The sequence below is a fragment of the Rhinolophus hipposideros genome (assembly GCF_964194185.1).
Source record: "Rhinolophus hipposideros genome assembly, chromosome: 4".
In the NCBI taxonomy this organism is placed as follows: domain Eukaryota; kingdom Metazoa; phylum Chordata; class Mammalia; order Chiroptera; family Rhinolophidae; genus Rhinolophus; species Rhinolophus hipposideros.
Window position 1 is genome coordinate 84,136,721 of NC_138050.1, and position 21,983 is coordinate 84,158,703.

Genomic DNA, 21,983 nt, shown 5'->3' on the forward strand with positions numbered 1-21,983 from the left:
CTGATAAAATTAAGTTTGTAAACCATAGTAATCAATAACTTGCTTTGCAATTTTGTGTGAATTACTCCCTTTTCAAACATTACCTAGCTATCCATGACTCTTTGGAACTTGTAATTAAGAAGGTACTGACATTTCTGGTTCCACAGTGATGATGCATTATCACTCTCCAGTTAATATTGATGAATTCTTGAATTAAATAATTGTTACTTGAGAGTACAATGCTAAGCAAAATAAGTCAGACAGAAAAAGCAGAGAACCCTATGATTTTACTGATATGTGGTATATAAACCAAAAACAATAAAAGAACAAGACAAACAAATGAGAAACAAAAACTCATAGACACAGACAATAGTTTAGTGGTTACCAGAGGGTAAGAGGGGTGGGGGGAGGGAGATGAGGGTAAGGGGGATCAAATATATGGTGATGGAAGGAGAACTGACTCTGGGTGGTGAACACACAGTGGGATTTATAGATGATGTAATACAGAATTGTACACCTGAAATCTATGTAATTTCACTAACAATTGTCACCTCAATAAATTTAAAAAAAAAGGGAAAAAATAATTGTCACAAATTTTTATAAGAGATAATAGAAAATGTGGAATTATAGATTTGAGTTATATACTAAAGATTATCTTATTTTTAAAATTGAGGAAATTGAAGCCCGAAGTGGTTTTAACGTGTCCAAAGTAGCTGAAAGTAACTGGACACGAACTTATTTTTGTAATATATCCCATTGTACTGAAAAAACAAAAACAAAACTGTTATGTACTGTTTTAGTTATCAAATTTAGTAACAAATTTAGTAACAAATTACACCAAAACTTAGTCGCTTCAACCATCAAACATTTAAAATGTCACAGTTTCTGGGTGTAACTTAGCTGGGTATCTCTTGTTTAAGGTTTCTCATGAGGTTGTATTTATGCTGTCAGCTGGGGCTGCAGCCACAACTAAAGTCTCAAATGGGCAAGGGCAATCTGTTTTCAAACCAACTGACATAGTTTTCTCTAGGCCTCAGTCTTTTGTCGTGTGTACCTCCCCACAGGGCTGTCTCAGGACTTGACAGCTGGCTTCCATTAGGGCAACAAATACAAGTGAAAGGGAGCAAAACAGATATGGAAACTACAGAGGTTTTACAACTGCATCTTAGAAGTGACATCCCATCACATTTGTTTTATTGTATTTGTTCAGTCTAACTGAAACTAAGGGGGAAAGTTCTAGATACAATGTGAATTAACAGCAGGGAGGAATTACCAGAGGCCCTCTTAGGGGCTACTACGTGCCGAGAGAAAATACTCCCCAAGTACTTGTCAAGTAAATGAAAAGATTTATTATTTAACTCTTTATACTGAAATATCTCACAGATAATGAAATTGAAATGTGGACTCTTGATTAAATAATTATTCTATGTCTGTGATTCTTGTTGATTTTATACCGTGGTGATGGAAGAATGTGTTCTTATACTTATGAAATATGCAGTGAAGTCTTAAGGATTAAAAGGTGAAAATGGTTCAAACATATGTACATACACTACAAGAAAGAGTGACAGAGATCATCGAAAAACAAAAGTGGTAAAGAGTAAACAATTGCTGAATTTGGGTGAGGAGTTGAAATAGTTTTCTAGGGCTGGTGTAACAGAAGATCATAACCTTGGTGCCTTAAAGCAGCAGAAATGTTTTTTCTCGTAGTTCTGGAGACGAGGAGTCTCAAATCAAGGTGTCAGCCAGGACAAGCTCCCTCAAAGGGGCTCTAGAGAAGAATCCATTCTTTACCTCTCTAGCTTCTGGCAGCTGTCAGCCCTCCTGGGCTCTGGATACAAAAGTCTCATCTCTGTCTCCTTTCTCTTTGCCTCCTCCTCATCTCTATGGATCTCTCTGTCTCTCTCAGGTCTCCCTCTGACTTGCTCTTTAAAAACACTCCTCATTTGCCTTAAGGTGCATCCTAACCCACGATACTCTCCTCCTCTCAAGACCCTTAACTTAGTTTCATCTGTGGAACCCCTTTTTTTTCGAAATAATTGACATGACTAGGTTCCAGGGATTAGACATGGACATATATTTTGGGGGTCTACAATTCAACCCACTATAAGGGTATAAAGGAATTCTTTGTATGATTCCTACCACTTTTCCATACATTTAAAATTATATAGAAGTAAAATATTAAATAATGAAAAAACAGAGATTATGTTGTCAAATAGTATAAGTAAAGATCATAGCATTTGACAAACCCACTCTCTTTTCGAGGTAAACCTTGAAAATATGTACAGATATATGAAATTGGAATACGGTGCTTTGTGAATTTGTGCTTCATCGTTATTTACTGTTTGAAGTCAGTAGAGATTACATGAGGTCAAAACTTTCTTCTGTGTTGTCTCGTCTCTCAAATTTTGAGCTTTAATCTTCTGAGAACATTTAGGATTTCAAAGGTCACATTTATTTCAAAAGGAAGAACTATGTTCCCAATTTTACTGTGTTTATAGGAAGACTAAATAAGGTTTTCTATGATGTTAATTGCCACAGAATGACAACTTTTTCTCAGGTAGTAAGGTCATGAAGATCCCCCAAACATTCTTTTTTGTTTGTTTGATCTTTGATTAGTTTGTTTTCTTTTTAAACATATATATTGATCTTAAGAATCGCCCTTTTAAAAATTCCTTAATTTGTCATTCTTCCTAAATTTGATTGTTATTTATCTATTGAGTTAAAATAACCTTATGTAGTATCTCCCTCATGTAAAATGATAAATGCATGCATCCAATCAAGTAAATCTATACCAAATGATAATATATTCACTTACAGCTGAAACCATGAGGACCAAGAAGGGCATTCCATTGAAGCTACTACAAAAAAACTCTACATGTACATGCAAACACACACACACGCACAAACACACTTCACATATACATGAGTTATATATATTCACATATATAATTTGAATCCTATATTTGGAAAAAGAGACTAAGGATGGAAGAGAGAATGTTTTACTAACTACAATTAGCTACTTAACTGCCATAGGTCACTCTAATCTAGAAATGCTTCTTGAAGCTTGTCGATTTTGTTTTTTTCAGCCTTTTATCCCCAGTATCTAGCACATTGTTTATGTTACAGAAATATTGGCTAAAAAATGTATATTGAATGATTTCATGAATTAATTCCCATAACAATCAAACATAGTCAAGCATAAATGTATTGAAGCTAAATCGAATAGTCATGGGGATAATGGAACTGCTACTTAAACATGTGTGTATGTGTGTGTCATTGTACACATACATATGATGCTTTATTTCAAGGACAACCTTTAAGAATTGTGGCGTCACAGACTAAAGCTGAAAGCAAGCTCAGGTGGTCATCTGGTTCTATGTCTTTCTTCAGGAGACAAGCAATTATTATCCTCATGATCTATTAAGCCACATTTTCTTTAGCATGTGACAGCTAAGGTGATGCTCATCAAAAAATATTGCTCTTTATTCTTAAACAATTTCACATGCACACGAATGTTTAGCAAGTGTCTTCAGAGCAATTATGAGAAAACACTAGCAGCCTTAGTCTGGAGGAGTAATTTATGACACAACGTAAATGGTGTCCAGGATCACCTTGATCACATTAGCCAGGCCGTAGTCCTACCCCTGCTCTGCCGTCTTTCTTTAACCCCGTTGACAAGTGCAATGGAAAACAAAATAAGGACACAATGAGTCCTACTTTAGCTGCTTGCTCCATTTCTTCTAGTACCTGCTGCCTCAGATCATCTGTCAGTTACTTAACAGAGGAGGAGCTAGCAGACAGAAACTGCAGGAGACTGAGTGACTGAGTGAGTGAGTGAGTGTGAGAGGAGTGCCGTAAATAGAAGGCTTTGTGTCCATTACTCTCCTCCCCACCTTTCTTCCCTTTTGGTTCATTAACTAGAAATGTGGAAAGGTGAGGGAGATGAATTTAACTTGTTCTGACATTAGTTAGAGACAGAAGAGTGTGGCAACTTCCATAGTATTTCTGTCCCAGAGAGTGTAATTGGAAAACGTGTTGTGTGTTTAGGTATTGCAATGAAAAATGTAAGAATGATCGAAGAGAACAGTGGAATCAAATTATAAGCATAAAGGCAAGTGTGCTGAAGTTTTTCTTCACTTGCAAAATTGAGAGATACTATCAGGACTATGCAAATACATTGTTCTGATTAATTTTTCTGAGGTGAAATATGAAAATATTTGTAAAGCTGAGAATTCTGCCATGAATAAAATTTTTCTCTGTGATGTAATAAACTAAAATAAGCCGTAACTTGTATCTATTTCAAATGAGAGTGTAAGAATGTTTAAATAATAAAGAACTGAATAAAAAGATTTCACTGTGAGGGTAAAAAAATACATATTGGGGCATTACTCTAAATTGCTTAAAATGTTGAAGAATATTCAATAAGCAAAGTAAGAACTAACTTACCTTAGAGGGTTTCATATTTGTTTTTTTAAATACTGTTATGGAAATTGCATTTTGTTACCCTTTCTCTAGACCCCTTTTTCATGTATAAAAAAAGGTAGTTTTTCAACATGAAGGAAAGGCATTCAAGGTCAAAAGAATTAGACCTTAGTTTTAGTGATATTGAAGAATTCAGTTATAATATAGAAATAATATGTTTGATTTCAGTTTCCATTTTAAATTGTGCAATGAAAGATTTTAATGGTATATTCTTTTGTAGATTCTTTAAGAATATATTTGAAAAAATCATTTCTATACAGGAAAGGTTAATTGAGAAAGAAACATACTAATATGCAAAGAATTACTCTTACATGAAGCTCTAGAAAGATTCTATTGTCAGTCCAAACAGAACAAACTAAAATGAGATAATTGGGAAGGTGCCCATAAAGTCAGCCTGAATATATTATCACAACTATATTGAGATAATATTTGTTTTAAAAAGATTCTATGGCACTGTAAACTCAGTCTCATTAGAGACTGCATTTAAAAGGCTTATAAAGTTACTCATTAATGTTATCTTGTTGTATCTCCACAGCTTTTTCATTAAAGAAAATTCAGCAGAAAGCATTTTCTCCTGATAGCAGGAACCAATTTGCAATAAATGTTCTGGAAACCACTAGGGAAGCCATTACTGAGGTCTAATAAAAACAGACAAGCGTAACTTGTTCTATATTTTTGTTTCAATCACATACAGATGAGACCCCGCTTTCCACACCAACTGCGAGAGACAGCCTTGACAAACTTTCACTAACTGGGCATGGACAACCACTTCCTCCAGGTTTTCCATCGCCTTTTCTGTTTCCTGATGGATTGTCTTCCATAGAGACCCTTCTGACTAACATACAGGTAGGCCTCTTTGCAATCTGGAAGAAAGGAACAAAAAGACCCAGCTGTAGATTTCCCTCCAATTCATCCTATTCCTATGTAATCCATTCATGAGATTGACTGAACCATCGTATTGAACTTTTTCTAGCAGTTTAAGATTTTAAACTTACTACACTATCTAATTGGTTTAGTAATACTCAAATATGTATATTAAACCTTAGTACAAACTTAGGTGAAAATGACCTCAGCATTTAAAAAATCATTTTGCCTAAATGTTCTCCTTACTGCCGACTAATGGGAAGAATCTAAATGTTTAAGTTTGTCTGATTTACTAAATGACGGCACACCAGTTCTAATAAATATTTAGCTATTTTTAAACTGCTCGCCTTGCAGTGAGGAAATGATATGTTTAGTCATTTAAAATATGTCTAATATAAAAGAATCCAAAAAAATCTCTTCTTTCATAAATAAGTTTGTTTCAGTTAATGGGGTTTCTTCAAAGAATAGACTTCAAAAAGCCATACAAAACTTTCCACGGATTTCCTATGTAGTCCTCAGGATGTATATTTTACGTACAGTACATTATGAATCAAAAATACTTACAGTTAACAATAACATAGAACATGGAGCCAAAATAATAAGAGTGTTTGGGATAAAAGAAGGCATAACTCTCTTGCCCACACATGAAGTGATCATGTGGACCCCAGATGGAGATTTTGCCATCTACTTCTCCATATTTGGGGGAGCTAGTGGTAAGAATGTGCTTGCAGATACTGCATTGGTAATTTTTTTTTTTTAATTTTTACTCTAGCACTCCATCCTTAGTAATATTTTACTGTACACATTTCCTACCATATTAAACATTCTCCCAGTAGAAATGTAATTAATTTTATTTACCTCTCCAAGGACATAACAGAAGGCCTTTAATGTGACATATCTTCTCATCTATTAATATGGCATTTTTAATACTAATGTAATTAGAGTCTCCAGCACTGTATTCAACTTTAAGGTTTATATCTCAGTAATTGAAATAAATCATCAATCTAGCCTAAACATAATCAAGGCCAAATAGTTGATTGTATTTTAAATAAAACATTAAGAATTCTTTTTTTTTCTAAATTTGACCCATGATATTGTTTTCTATCAGGTAGAGTTTTTAATGAATTTCTCTCTTATTAAATTAAATGCTTTCAGAAAATATTCCTTGATATTTCTGAATTTACACTGTGAAAAGTAATGGAACAGTTCACTCTTTTTTTTTTAAGTATACAACTCCATAGGAAGCAAAGAAAAAGTTAGACATTTGCTTACAATTCTCCATCCAGTTGTATGTATCTTTACTAACTATAAAACCAGGGAAGTGGTACTTTAATTTCATTTTTAGTGGAGAAAGCATTTCTTGAGTTTCATCGGTATAAAGACAGCTTGTTCATCTGAGGAGTGGGTTTATACATGGAATCTTGTATTGTGTATGAATACCACATTTCTAAGGTAAATATTGTCACCCACCCACACCAGCCTGGTATTACCTAGATTAGAAATGTTATTTACATTATTTCAAAAACTATAATTATCGAAAGAGAGAGAGAGAAGAAAAACCCAGTTTTACAATACACAGACTTAGACATTTATTTTATTGAAGGTATCTCTAGATTTAATATACTCTTTCTTTCTAACCTCGAACCAGCTTTGATGACATATTTAAGCAAAAGTTGATGATAAGGTTAGTCAAGACAAACTGAATTATTTCTGATTAGAAATCATAGGGCTAAGGGACCAATAGTTAGAACACCTCTAATAAGAACACTTCATTAAAAATAAATTATGTTTGTCCACTTCAGTTTTATATGTATGTATATGTGTATATAGATGGAGGTATTATATATATATATATATATATATATATATATATACACACACACACAATGTATATATATACAATATATATACAATATATATATACTATATATATATATACTATATATATATTATATATATACAATAATATATACATATATATGTGTGTATGTATATATATATATACACATACATGTGTATATATATATCTGTACATATATATGTATATGAGCATGCACATATGTGTATATAAGGCAAAATAATGATTAAAAATCTTACTGAGTTCCATGCAGCTATACACACAAATGCACACAATACATCCATATGTGCATGTACACAGATACATACATACTGGATTTATGGTCAGTAATGGTATTACATCATTTTATAAAAGGTCATAGATGCTAGCTAGCTCTGTATTATTGCCACATTTATTGAGTTATAGTAATATTTGAGGAATGGTATAGAATGTTTAAACAGTCATGACCCTGGCTTATTGGGCATACAATATAAATGTGTTTTCGGTCCAAATTCTAATTTGGATAATTACATTCTGCCTACCTCAATTTCCTTGCAATTTCAATTATATGCAGTGGGTTCTGTGCTTCCTATTTCAAAATTGTAACATACTTTCTTTTTGGTAAGTTTAAAGCTCCATATTTCCTTTGGAAGGATTTTATCAGGATAGCAATGAAAAAGAATTGAGTTGAAAATGTTTAATTTTTTGAATCATACAATTCCATGTCTACATAAAGGATTTATATGCATATTTGATATTTTAATTAAACCCAAGTCATTGGGTTATATTTAAATTTAATGTGCATTAAGTCTATTTTTTCTTAGAGTTAATGGCCAAAAAAATCTTTCAAAATAATGTGTTTAAGGAGTAATTGTTCTAATATTCACTAATTTAATTTCATGATATTCTATAATTTAATAATTCTCAATTTTAAAATTTGTAATGGTTACTATAGATGTACCTTCCATGACACATTATACAATTGAATTTTCATAACTGTTATTTCTTTGCTTTAAAAGAGGACCTGTAGAATGGCAGTATAGACTATATACTAGAATAGTAGTGTTTTTAAATATACCGTATATAGTATAGAAAAACATTATATATAAATGTATATACATATAGATACATGCACACAGATAGATACGTGTGTGTGTGTGTGTGTGTGTGTGTGTGTGTATATGTAAATACATTTGGGGCACCAGGTTTTTATTAACTCTTTCTTGAAACTTGAGTGTTTTATAAATAGTTGATAAAGATACCTACAATAAAGGATGGTAATTTCACTTTAGTGAGTGGTATGATGCATTCCAGATTTTGCTTTTCAGCGTTTTTACAATTTTTGTATAAAATTTATTTTTTTATCCATGTGGACAGTCTTTCATATGGCTTCCTTATTCTAACATATCCATAGAGAACTCCCTGTGAAATTTCAGGTGAGGAAACTAGAAGTTTAATATCAATTTATTAGATGTGATACCTGCAAACCCTGACTACCATTGAACACACTCAAAGGAAAATTTTGCCAGTTATTCTTAATCTGAACATTCATGCTATACATCATAGCTAGGATCTATTTTTACATAGAATTGGAAAAGAAATACTTTATATTGTTTATCTCCTTATACAAATTATTTTAAATATCTTACAGATATTAAAATAACAAAGGTAAATAAGTAAAAAGAAATGTAAAATAAGGTTAGCATTGAAGATATATGCCACCAGGGGATATTTAATAAGAGTTTGTTTCACTATAGTGTGCCTGTATGGAATAATTAAAGAAACATGAAAGACCTCAAAGGGATGTTAAAACCACAATAAATGGCAGTTCCAGATTGATTCACTATGGTCTAATAAATAAATCCAACTATAGTATTTAAGAGTATGTTCTACTCTTGTGTTTGAGGAAAGAAAATGGAAAAGAATGTCTTAGTACTAAGACTGAAATACCCTTATCTTGCAGACTTCTTATTTTGATCTCATGGCTAATAATGTTATATTTTACACATTTTAAAGAAATTAAGTTTTTTCATTTGCATTATTAATACATTATTTTAATTATAATAAAGTTACACAAAGTAGTTAGAAGGAAACTTTTTAAAAAGATAAAACAAAACACTAGGACGTTGGCTTCAAAATTTTATTAAGTTAAGATGAGATACTGTGTTTCCCCGAAAATAAGACCTAGCCAGACAATCAGCTCTAATGCATCTTTTGGAGCAAAAATTAATATAAGACCTTGTCTTATTTTACTATAATAAGTAAAATAAGTAACTTATAGTAAAATAAGACAGGGTCTTACATCATATAATATAATATAAGACTGGGTCTTCATAATGTAATATAATATAATGTAATTTAATGTAATGTAATTTAATATAATATAACATAATGTAATATAATATAATGTATAATAATACCAGGTGTTATATTAATTTTTGCTCCAAAAGACGCAGAATTGCTGATTGTCCAGCTAGGTCTTGTTTTCGGGGAAACACGGTAGCACTTATCCTTTAAAAATGTGGAGTGTATACCATGTTTACTGATTTATATCATATCTACTAAAACAAAACTTCACTTCTGACATTTTTGATCACGAAATGTCTTGTAGTTTTTCCCACACCAAGATATTCGGCAGCACCAGCTGGGGGCCCACAATTTAACTCAGTTCTAAGACTACCTACCTGGAGAATCAGATCAGGTTAAGGGCTCAGTCCCAGAAGACCCAGAAGACTCCCACCCACACTTCAGATCCCATTTGCAAGTCCAGGTTGTAACCTGTGATTCTGACCAAACAGCCAGATCAGAGGTTTCTGGGAACCTGCTCTCTTGGGTTCAATTAATTTGCTAGAGCAACTCATAGAACTCAGGAAAACATTTTACATATTAGATTCCCAGCTTATTTTAAAAGGATATAATTCAGGAACAGCCAAATGGAAGAGATGAATAAGGGAAAGTATATGGCAAAGGGGGGCATAGCTTCTATTCCCTCTCTGAACTTGCCACCCACCCAACACCTTCACTTGCTGACCAACCCAGATGCTTTCCAAACCCCATCCTTTTGAGTTTTTATGGAGGTTTCGTTACATAGTCATGATTATTTAAATCATTCCTCACTGGTGATTCATTCAACCTCTAGCCCCTAGGCCCTCCCTGGAGATCAGAAGGATGGGGCTGAAAGTTCCAACTTTCTAATGACAGAATTGGTTCCCCTGACAACCACCCTCTATCCATAGGGTTTTCCAAAAGTCACCTTATTAATATAAACTCAGGTGTAGTTGAAAGGGGTTTATGATGAATAACAAAAACACTCATTTTACCTTTATTGCTCTTATCACATAGGAAATGCCACCCATTGTAAGTTTTCAATTCCAGGATTCAGATGAATACCATATATATATTTCTTATTATAAATCACAATATCAATCACTATTAGTCCCTATGATAATTATATACAATATTGCATGAATCTTCTTCATAACCCTACACAGTGGATTTTGTTGTTATCCCCATTTTATAGGTGAGAAAATGAAACCAGATAAGCCATTTGATCAAAGTCACACAGTGGAGGTGATGTCTGGATTTAAACATAGGTAGACTAATTGTAGAGCCCACGTTGCCATATTGCCATACAGATCATATGAATCGTAAGATGGATTTATACCCGGAAGTGCTTCTGATAGTCTGTCATTCATCCACGTTGGAGAATAGTAACCAAAACATTAAACCAAGTATCATTATTGTTTTGTTAGAAGAACTTTTGAGAAAAGTACATCAGTTGATGCTGCTGTGTCATAATTTTTCAGTCTACAAAATTTCCTGATTTCAAGGGACACTAGTCCTTCATATGCCTGAAAGAAACTTTAAAATAAAGGTTAAATAAGTGGTCGAGTTCTGATCTAGACTTAGTGCCCTTAATGGTTTTGGGTCTTAGACAAGTCACTTGATCCTCCTGGATCCTGGGTTTCTCATCTTTAAAAGGTTTTAGTTAGAATGGTTGATCATTAAAATTCCCTTTAACCAAGGTATTTAGTTTCATTCAAAGCAATACATTACTGAGCACAAATTTTGTCACATGGGTTTCATAGACACTCAAAGAACTTTACGTATCATCTAATTCTGAAATAAATTTGTCTAAAATACAAACATAGACCAAGTAAGCTTTTCCTCTATATTCTAATTAGCACATTAAACAATGTTTCATACAATATTACTTTAAGTCTCATATACAAACAGGGAGATTTGTACTTTCTGGATTGTAGAAATAGTTGTAACATTGCTAGTTCAATTACAGTGCCTTTTTTAAAAGAACTATATAAATATGAACATATATGTGTATATTCATTCTCTGAAAAATTATGAAAATAACTTGATTTACAAGGTAGATAATTTTAGAAAACAACAACAACAAAATATTTGTGCATTATTGCAACCTTTACGCCTTACTTCTGGAAAAGAAATTTGAGGTCAAACAACCATTATCTCTTGTAATCACTGTGTCATAGAGTAAGCTTAAAATGCGCGTCTTTGGAATTGTTATTGTCCAACTTCAGCATCATGAGAACGGACCTCCCTTTGGAGAAAATTTCATGTTTTAAATCTTGTGTCTTTTTCTATACCTCACATGGTCATCACAGAATTTTGCTGGGTACTACATGTCCATGTGAAACCCAGCATTTAGCGTTACCTTTTGCACATGATCTACCTGGAAAATGTACAGAAGTTACACAAATCTGAAAGTACTATTACCACGGCTAGTTAAAATGGTGTCCTAATGATTTGTTCCTGTTATGAGCACTGCTTGCTTTGCTATTGCTTTTCCCAGCCCCATGCTGCATTGAAATTTAATCAGTTTTCTGTATTTTTTTGCAGCAGAGCTGTCATGGGCAATAATGTATTTTTGCATATGCATCAGTTTGGCTCTAGTGCAGATTTTTGTTCACACTGGACTCCTACTGATGTGCACTGATTTAAAGTCTAAAAATGAAACTTAATTTTATACAGCTTATAAGTAGTCCCTAGAGGGTATTGGATCCTAAAAGCTAATATTTTTCAGATATAATCAGCAGGAATAGGTAATGTATTACCATTAATGACATTAGCTGCAACTGTAACAAAAGGCAAGAGTAAACATAAATGCTGTTAGCAACTTCATGCTTTCCAACAAATATTATTATAAAATAACACACATTAGGGTTGCTGTTTAATGCTCTTCAGCATGTTTATTCATAATGATTGTTTCATATTTAAAGAACACCAAAATATTATGTTTTGTCAGCCAAGGACAATAATAGTTTAATAGTAATTTATTTTAAACAGCTACTGATAATACAACCAATCAACACATTAAGTGGTGCCAGCATTGGCATCTTGCTAAATAATCTCTAGACATTGCACAGAGTACATCTTTCAAAGATAAGTCAACAAGAGCAATCAGAGCAGAAAATTAGAATTTGGTATCTTAGAATTAAAATACAGCTAAACTAAAGTTTTAATTGGGGTGATTTAAAAGGGCACTTGATGTAATGATCTTTTTCATTTGTTACTAATTGTTTGTTCCTGATGAAGGAAAAACATACACAGGAATGTGGCTGAATTGAGTGAAGATGGCAGTTTCCTCAGCAGCTATGTTTTATTGTTAAAAACAAAAGAGTAGGGAGGGGGCAAACTGCCATGTAGAAATCCTCCAGCTTGTTTTATATCACAAGACTTCATCCAGGGAACTCAGGATCAGGTGTAACAAACATGACATAGTTTATATATGCTTAAAAAGAGAATAAAAATGACTTATAGCAATGTTAGATTTGTGGGCTCAATGAAAGGCACATCTCTTTTGTGCTCAGAAGTCAAGTTGCAGTGGAAATTTCTGATTCAAACTGCTTATGTTGTCTCCTGCACAGGGGGTCACATTCAAGAGTATATTTACAAATGGCACCAACTTCCATTTCATTTATAATTTCAGTTGAAAATTTCAGTCTCTGATGTTCAAGGACCAAGGCAAAATATCTTCTACTTCAAAATAGCATTTCGTATTCCTGAGTTGATAAAAATAGCAATTTTAGCTCTTATTTTTACTAATAATATTACTGACAATTTTCTAAAGTACCTTAGGAGAGGGCACATGCAGAATTCTTTGGATATGTTTCACATATTTGTCTCATAGTCTTATTTTCAAAAATCTGAGAATACGACTAAATTAAAAAAAATACAGCACAATGTGTATAAAATATGCCATAATCCGTTCTATAAATACATAAAATTTGCTTTTGCCATATACTTTTTAATTATTATACTGTCCAATAGTCCCCTAGGAGTTATTCTCTATTTATCATAACCCTTTTGAATAACTTTTTAAAAACCGTGCACTAAGTTTTGGATTCCTCACATATATGTATCTCAAGAAAAATATTCCAGAATTATTGTTTTTATTCATCAAATTTTTAAAGTTTACTATATGGTAGGTGCTTTCTGAACCCTGGGGACACAGAATAATACCAAATGAGAGAAAACGTCCTTGCCTCAGAGAACTTACCTTTTAGTGTAGGAGACACAACATAAAGCAGTAAGCAAGTACATATATCACACTATTACACAATAATAAATGTTATGAATAATTTTAAGGAGAGAATTACAAGGTGGATTTTCAGGGCTATTCCAAATAGGGTGGTTAAGAGAAGGCCTTTCTTGAATGGTGACTAAGCAAAGGTGAAATGAAATGAGGACATGCATCATATGAAAAGTGGGGGGGAAAGCATTTAGGAAGGGAACAGAAAGAGCACTGTCCCTAATGTAGAAACAAATTGGTGCCTTGAGTAATGTAAAGAGCCCACTGTGTCCAGTGTGATCTAAGAAGGGCATGGTGGCCACTGAGCTCCAAGAGACAGGTAAGTACTGTCAGCATCACTTGGGGTATCATAAACCGTGTCAGAGAATTACTTGTAGAAAAGTTTCAGTCTAATTTTTAATTCAGTTCTTATTTTTTAGAAATCTTGATGTGCTGCCCTCATTTAGCTTCAGATTGAGATATTCTAATTAGGAACAACTGAACCTGATGCCAAAAATATTTGTCTTCCTAAAATGTTTTAATTAGATTTAGAAATTCTGTGCTTTAAGTTGTAGTTCTTGGCCTAGTGAGTTCAAAGTGAATGCACAAGAATGAAAGAATTTGATAAGTGGTTTCTTCTCTTCCAAAATGCTTCTAAGTAATGAATGAAATGTGCTTTGTACTAAAATATGATAATACCGAATATCTTCTTTGTACAGGGACTCTTGAAAGTTGCCATAGATAATGCCAGAGCTCAAGAAAAACAGGTCCAACTGGAAAAAACAGAGCTGAAGATGGACTTTTTAAGGGAACGAGAACTAAGGGAAACACTTGAGAAGCAGTTGGCTATGGAACAAAAAAATAGAGGTATTTTCAAACTTCTAAATAAATTTAATAATTTATGTAAAATATTTAACATAACAATGCTTGCTTGGTGATTTACTATGAGACAGTGCTTTTTATTTTCACTTGTAGCTGAAGTTCAGAGCAGGATTTAAATCCTGGATTCACTGTATTTCTTAATTTCCAAAGTACATGGTTTCTCTTCTGTTTATACCTCAAGATATTAAAATATATCTTTATATCATTTACCACATATTTTTTATTGCCTACGGAGTTTAATAAATTCATAATTTTGAGATAGAATGAGCTCTGATAAGATGACAGCCATGAAGGAAAATTTTATATTCATTTACAATTGCCCTTAGAAAAACTTAAGAGTTAAAGTCATAAAGCTAAAACAGAAAATACTGATTATTGAAGCCAAGCAGATTTAGTAAGATATTTATCAACTGAAATTGAAGACTGATGAATATCTGAACAAATGGCCAAAGTTGAGTATTTGTATAATTTTCCTTCTGTATGCCTCATTTTCATGCAACAAGGTCAAGTACACATTAGAGTAGAAACCAATGTGAATTTTTATTAGGGAAAAATAATGAAATTATAAATCTATTAATTGCTTCTTTTAACATATTTTGCAGTATGTATAGATGATTTTAAGGGTCATTTATATGTGTGTATTTATTTTATGTATGGGGTTTAGGAGTATTTTCTTTACAACCAACTTCCCTTTTGCCTCAATTATAAGATTCTACTAAATATTCCAGAAGGAATGCTCTTTTTCTCTTATTTAATAAGTATTTAATATAAATACTCCACATATTCTCCTTTCATATGTTTGGCATGGTCTTTTAAAAATTATTGTTTCTGTTTTGCTTTTAAAACTGGCAGGACACAGTAGGGTTTTTTATTAGTTACTATAAAGCTATAGCAAGTGGGCTCCTGGGATGAGGCTGATTTGGGAAGCTGTCACCTCAGGTCTATAGTACAGTTCTGAATAATGTGGTGTCACATAGATTTAGGTACTAAAATAATCAAAACTAGGTAAATGTTGATAATGGGATATGTTCTAACTGAATAATGAAATTTGGTCAAGGAGTTCATGATATTGAACAATCCTCCATGAGTTAGCCATGTCTTGATTTTATTCTCACCTGGAGAAGTTTTGGGGTTTTTGTTTGTTTGTGTGTTTGTTTTAACAACACTTAAAGTCAGACCCTTGAATTCCTAAAGGAAGCTTTTGGTTACTTGAGAGATCTCCAGAATTTTATTCGTTCAAACCTTTTGGAGGATTTACATTTTGTTTTATTCCCTTAACCACTAGAGGGCAAAACATTTCACAGACCACACCATGAGCCACTCATTTAATTAATGTGAACAATAAATTACTGGTAATAACTGTCAATAATTATCTATTGTGAATGTATCTATTGAAGCAGTGTATTATCCTGAATAGAGAACATAGCGTTCCCATTTGGTTCAATCACACAGGAGGAAACAGTGAGCGGTCAATGGCATCATGCTGGATATCGAGCTTTAAGTGCCACGAGAGTGTACAATACAAATAAATAATTCAGAAATTACTGTTTCTTTTCAAAGACACTTATAAGCAATCATCTTTGGAAAAGGAAATCGTAGGCGAGTAATTTTGTTAACAATAGCATATGATTTTCACAGTATTAAATAAAGGAAATGAGCATTTATTTGAAACCAGTTTTGTTTTACCTATAGATAAGACTGTAACTAGAGTACATTTTGATTAAAAAAAAGTTTCTTTTAATATATAGTATTAACAACAATAGACTCAACAAGTTAATGGTCTGCAATTTTAACCATATTGATAATTATAAAATGGGATATCTGGAAATTAGAAATTGAAACAAAAATTCTTCCTTGAACCATATTACCTTATTTTATATTTGGACTAAATATTGTGTTAAATAAAAATATTGTTCTTCTTTACTCTGTAGAAAGAAATCAAACAGTAAACTGGGAATGATTACTCCTTTTGACTAACTCTACCAGAAGGATTTTGTCGTACTAATTCTGTCACATTCAAGTCCACAATGTGTATTAGCCATCAAAGTTAATATTTCAAAAAAGAACATTTGTATGCTTCCCATATGATGATTGCTTACCATATATACATATATATGTATAGTAAAGGTTAAAACAATTATCGTACTGAAAGTACAGTTAACATGTTTTATAAGAAACATGTAATTATTATTTGTTGATTACATGTTGTATATGAATATTTAAATTGTCCAGTAGGAAAAAAGTATATCATAATCAACTTTTTGTATCATAACGTACTTTTTAATATAATAGCACATTATTGTTAGCATATTATTATTAGCAGTAAGATTTTATACTCCACTAGATTCCTGAAGAGTAAAAGTATAACTTTCTTGAAGTATGTTATAGTGCATATAAATTTGCTATGAGGAAATTAGTGAGATCTCTGAGTAAATTATAATAACTTCATCCAAAAAAATTCAGCTTATAGGTATATGTTAACAATAATTAAGAATATTTAGCTCCTTATATACAATAATATTTATTGCATTTTCTAAAATTTCAAGAAAGTATCATTAAAATTTAGCTTGTATAACATTGTTTTGTAAAGCATTTATAGGGGAAATACTCCATTTACTACTCAAAATTTGTGCTTCATAAAGAGATAGGAGGCATACTTATGATAGTTTACACTGTTCTAACTACTCTGCACTATTCTGAATCAAGGGCAGAGACTAAGCCCAACATTTATTTAATTAGGCTTCCTTCATCAGTGAATTCAAATATTTACTAAAATTAGTTTCCCATTAAATCTGGCATTAGATAGCATTCTTATAATGAAATATAGTTCACGACTAAGTAAAAATTGACCTTGGACATTTTACTGGGATTTATTTTAGGTAAAGGTGGTGTTTTTTTGAACTCCCTCTGCTTTGGTAGATTCAATCAAGCAGAAAAAAATACACGTAAGGAAGATAGATCATTTGTAAGTGAACACTGCAAAAATTTAAGAAAAAAATAAGGTACAATCTCTTTTCTAGCCATAGTTCAAAAGAGGCTAAAGAAGGAGAAGAAGGCCAAGAGAAAATTGCAGGAAGCGCTTGAATTTGAGACAAAACGGCGTGAGCAAGCAGAACAAACACTAAAACAGGCAGCTTCAACGGATAGTCTCAGGGTCTTAAATGGTAAGATGGTGCATCTTTATGCCTTGCTAACTACCTTTCATTTTGAATACTCAAAAGACAATTTAGTTGTGTGGTTTTAGATATTCCTGTGTCTGGTCATTCATTAAACTGTGCTTGTACCTGAAAGCCTGGTGTGAAGAATAGTCACGTGTGTTGGGAAATGCATTTTTCCTCAAGTGATAACACTGTGGTGTCACTTAATTCCAGGATCTGGGACTTGACATTGTTTTTCTGTTTAACCTGTCTCTACTGAAACAGGATAAAATATTAATCTCACTTCCCAACCCCCATCTTTTTTTATGAACAATTTTGCATTATTCAAATCTTTTGAAAATTCTTATGGTTATAGTCTTTGTTCAACCTTTAAAAGATGACAAAGATTTATGTAATTTTAATTCAGCACCAGAGTATTATTCAAATCTTTTGAAAATTCTTATGGTTATAGTCTTTGTTCAACCTTTAAAAGATGACAAAGATTTATGTAATTTTAATTCAGCACCAGAGTAACAGGTTGCTCTTTTTTTTTTTAAAGGACAATAGGAATCAAATGAAATATGTGTCACTCTTACCTTTCTGTGCTTTTAGATTCTCTGACCCCAGAGATAGAAGCTGACCGCAGTGGCGGCCGAACAGATGCTGAAAGGACAATACAAGGTAGGAATTTGCAAAAGGCTATAAATCTCGATCTTGCTATATGAGTTTTTCCTCAGCTTTAGCCTGCTATTCAAGCATGTAGCCTACCATCTGGGCCACATCAAAACAAGTTCAAACAAGGTCAAGTTCATCTTGCTTGTTTATATGAGTGAATTCATTTTGTGCCCATAGATTTTCTTTAAATTAACAGGTCATTTCTGTTTATACAATGCAATTAAAAAGGAATAATTAATTTTAAACAATGTATGATTTAATCTTGGACACAGCAAATATGTTTTATTGAATGCTTGAAGCCCAATCTAAGACAGGAAGGGCTTTTAAGTTCCATTCTATATAAACAAAATCATGGGCTAATCAAATAGGTAGTTCTTAACATTTTGGAGATTTCTTCTCATTTTGTAATAGCAACTGCAAGGTACCTGCAAAACTGAGTAGTTGCATGTTAACAATAAATAAGATTCTTTGGTCCTATGTGGATTTTCCAAGTGTTCTATATACCATTATATATATTTTAATAATACAAATCTGCTGAGCAAAATCACATGTAGAATACTAAAGGGAGTTTGTTATTCACTCAGAAGAGCTAAATGTGTATATTGCCTAGACCTCACTATGATGAGAGGACAGAATCTGAAGGTAGCATTTATAGTCTAACATCTATAATAGACAATAAACTCAATCTAACATCATGAATACTAAACAGTAAAAAGAGTGTTTGTTTTCTATTTTAAATGAAGATGATTCTTCAAAGGGAAGCCTAAAATGATTAACTGCCATAATCCTCCCAATTGCTTTTATTTTGCATTTTAAGCTCAGTCATTTTGGGGATATTGTTTGACATAAATTGTGTTACTTAATCAGCTCCAAATGTCATTCTTAGTTTAGTGTAAAGGAAATATATTTTTGTAAAGTCTCATATGTGCAATAAGTAAACATCAGGAACACGAAACATTCCTGGAGAATGTTTTTTGCCTATATTTATTTTACCTGAGACTATGATAGTTATTTTTTTAAACCCTGAACTTGCACCATATGTAATTACAAGTTATCTTCTTGGATATACAAGATCAATGAAATTATAGATGCAGAAAAGGCTCTATAATTTAGAATCTTGAAGATTTCAGCAAAATTATATATACATATATATGTATATATTTCTGTGCATCTAATATTAAAATTATAAGATTTCTGTTGCATCTCTTAAAAATTGCATACGCATATTAACAGTTACGAATTATAAAGCTAATCCTCTTTATCAGGGCCAATAACCTCAATAAAGCCAATGTAAATATCAGTCCTGGTTTGTGTGAGCAGGGAATCCTCATGCACTAATTTAGCTAATGTCCAAAGTAGTCTAAGAAAGCACATGGACCTCCAGGTAGATGTGATATATAAATTATCTGGTATCCACAGAATTCTCAAGGTGGTCAGAACTCAATTTAAGAAAAAATTTAGACAATATATTCCTGCATATACATGGTAGATCTGTTGTTAATATTAAGAAGTGTGTAGGCAAAGATAAAACAATTTTTCATACTTGACATAATATATATTCCATGAGTTTGCTATCAGAAATATTTTGTTCATCAACAAGGCTATAGTTATTTATATTTGAATTTTAAAAATGCACATACATTCAAATATACACTTCAATATGGATGGAGTATTGCTGTATGAGATTGAAATATTGACAATTTCCAATTTCTATTCTGATTTTCTTACTCTGAAGAAAAAAATGTAATTATAAGTTACCTTCTTTTTTGCTATCCAGACAGCAACCAGTTGGGTGACATAGAAAACCCATCCAAGCAACTTTATGATTAAGTAAATAAAACATTTGGACAATTACTATACGTAGTAATTTAAAGCCAAATATAAATGATTATGAGGTTATTTATTGCTTTCGTTTATTGTAATATGAAATCTTTATTCGCTTTGTTCATTCATTTATTATGCCTATCAATTAAAAAGTTGTGGTCAATTCTAATGTGAATAATCATACTTACGTTTGGATTTAATGATTTTATCATATTGTTCAATGCAATACAGTTAGTTTTCAATAACACACTTAACTAACATTCATGATTTTAACTAGATAACGTGATGTTTTTCTATAATGTAATTTTAAAAAGCACTATAGATGAATATGTGTTTCTATGTGTTAATGGCTAAAAATTCATGTCACCAGCAGTTGAACTACCTAAGACTTTAAAAATATCAGAATGAAGAGATCATCTTTTCCTACTGTAACTCCAGTAGCTAAATAAGCTCATTTAGTCCTTTGAAGCTTTTTTTTCAACCTTAGAAACTGAATTCATACATTTGGAAGCTAACGAACAGAATAAAATTAACTGTGAACAAAAGAAATCAAAGGGAAAAGACTGTATTTAGTTAAATTCTGCGTCTAAGCACAAGAATGGAAGAGGCAAAGAAGAAAGAACCAGAACTCATTACTAATTTGTGAAATGGTCTGTGTCAGGCATTTGGGGAGTCATGAGCACCTGCTGCTTCACAATTCAAGAATGACACAAACACAGCCTCTTGCTCCCTTTGCTTTCCCTCTCATATTGTCCCCAAGCCCAGGTGTTATAATGGTCTTTGTAATCTTTCTTGCTCCCAATCCAACCATAACTGAAATTATTCTCTACCCCCCAAAAAACTCAACTTAATTAGGACAAGAGAAACCCACATTTCTTTATGCTTGTCATGTATTTATTTTTTTAACATTTTGGCCATAAATAAATGGCATGCTTGGCTGGAAAGTTAGTCACCTAGCAGACAGACACTTAAATACTGCTCAAGTGCCCGGTAATTACCTGCTATAAGTACCTCAGGTTAGACTAAATGCTGCCTCATTGGCATTAGTGTCAAACTATAGAGGGGGAGAAGAAACCAGAAAGCAGTTTACAAAATATCCTTGAGCAAAGAGGCCCTAACTAGCTTACTTATCTTGATAAGTAAGGTGAATCAGCTTATACTACACAGCGATACATTTCTCATTGCTGATACCTCTGATAACTAACTCAAAATTCATGAGCTTGGAGGAAATATTGTGAATGTAGCCTAGACATCCAAAACTTAACAATAACTTGTTTCAGGAACTGAACTGTATGGAGTTTGACTCTGATGCCTTCGGTCTTATAGATTTATATGTTATGATTCATATTGGGATTTGAAAAAATTATCTTTTAAGCTTTTTGTAAGATCTTTTGAATATATAGAGTAGACAGAGTTCATATAAATACTCATGGAGCAGTTTTTTGGACTAGTCAATAAATATCCTCCATAAACCTTTCTGTACCCACACATGTAAATATACATCTGCACACTGTCACGCGATGGCTTTCTTTAGCTAAGTCCTAGTCTCTATTTATTCTCTCTCCCTAAACAACAGTATCCACCTAAATGGATTAACTTGATATCTTTTGACAACTTTTAAAAATATTCTTCAGCCTATTCAGACATCTGTTAAGAGCGCTGGATAATATCCAACTTTCATTTCGCTGTCTCACAGGGAAGTCAATGTGGACATAAAACCAAAAGGGTCCTCTACCCGCGCCCCTGGAAACCTGTCCTC

General features: G+C 32.5%; 1 protein-coding gene across 2 annotated transcripts in view; it reads left to right on the plus strand.

The window, feature by feature from the left end:
- The window catches only part of DACH1 (dachshund family transcription factor 1), a gene marked incomplete at its 3' end in the record, with an annotated part of 404,086 nt that overhangs the window by 346,427 nt on the left and 35,676 nt on the right, over window positions 1-21,983 (plus strand). Inside the window, exons 7-10 of one of the 2 annotated variants that reach the window (XM_081046619.1) lie at window positions 5,156-5,307; window positions 14,426-14,573; window positions 17,609-17,752; window positions 18,338-18,450. In XM_081046619.1, coding sequence (XP_080902745.1) covers window positions 5,156-5,307; window positions 14,426-14,573; window positions 17,609-17,752; window positions 18,338-18,450 — 557 coding nt within the window. Of the gene's footprint in view, window positions 1-5,155; window positions 5,308-14,425; window positions 14,574-17,608; window positions 17,753-18,337; window positions 18,451-21,983 lie in introns of those variants that run through there. The other variant, XM_081046618.1, reaches the window with a different exon arrangement.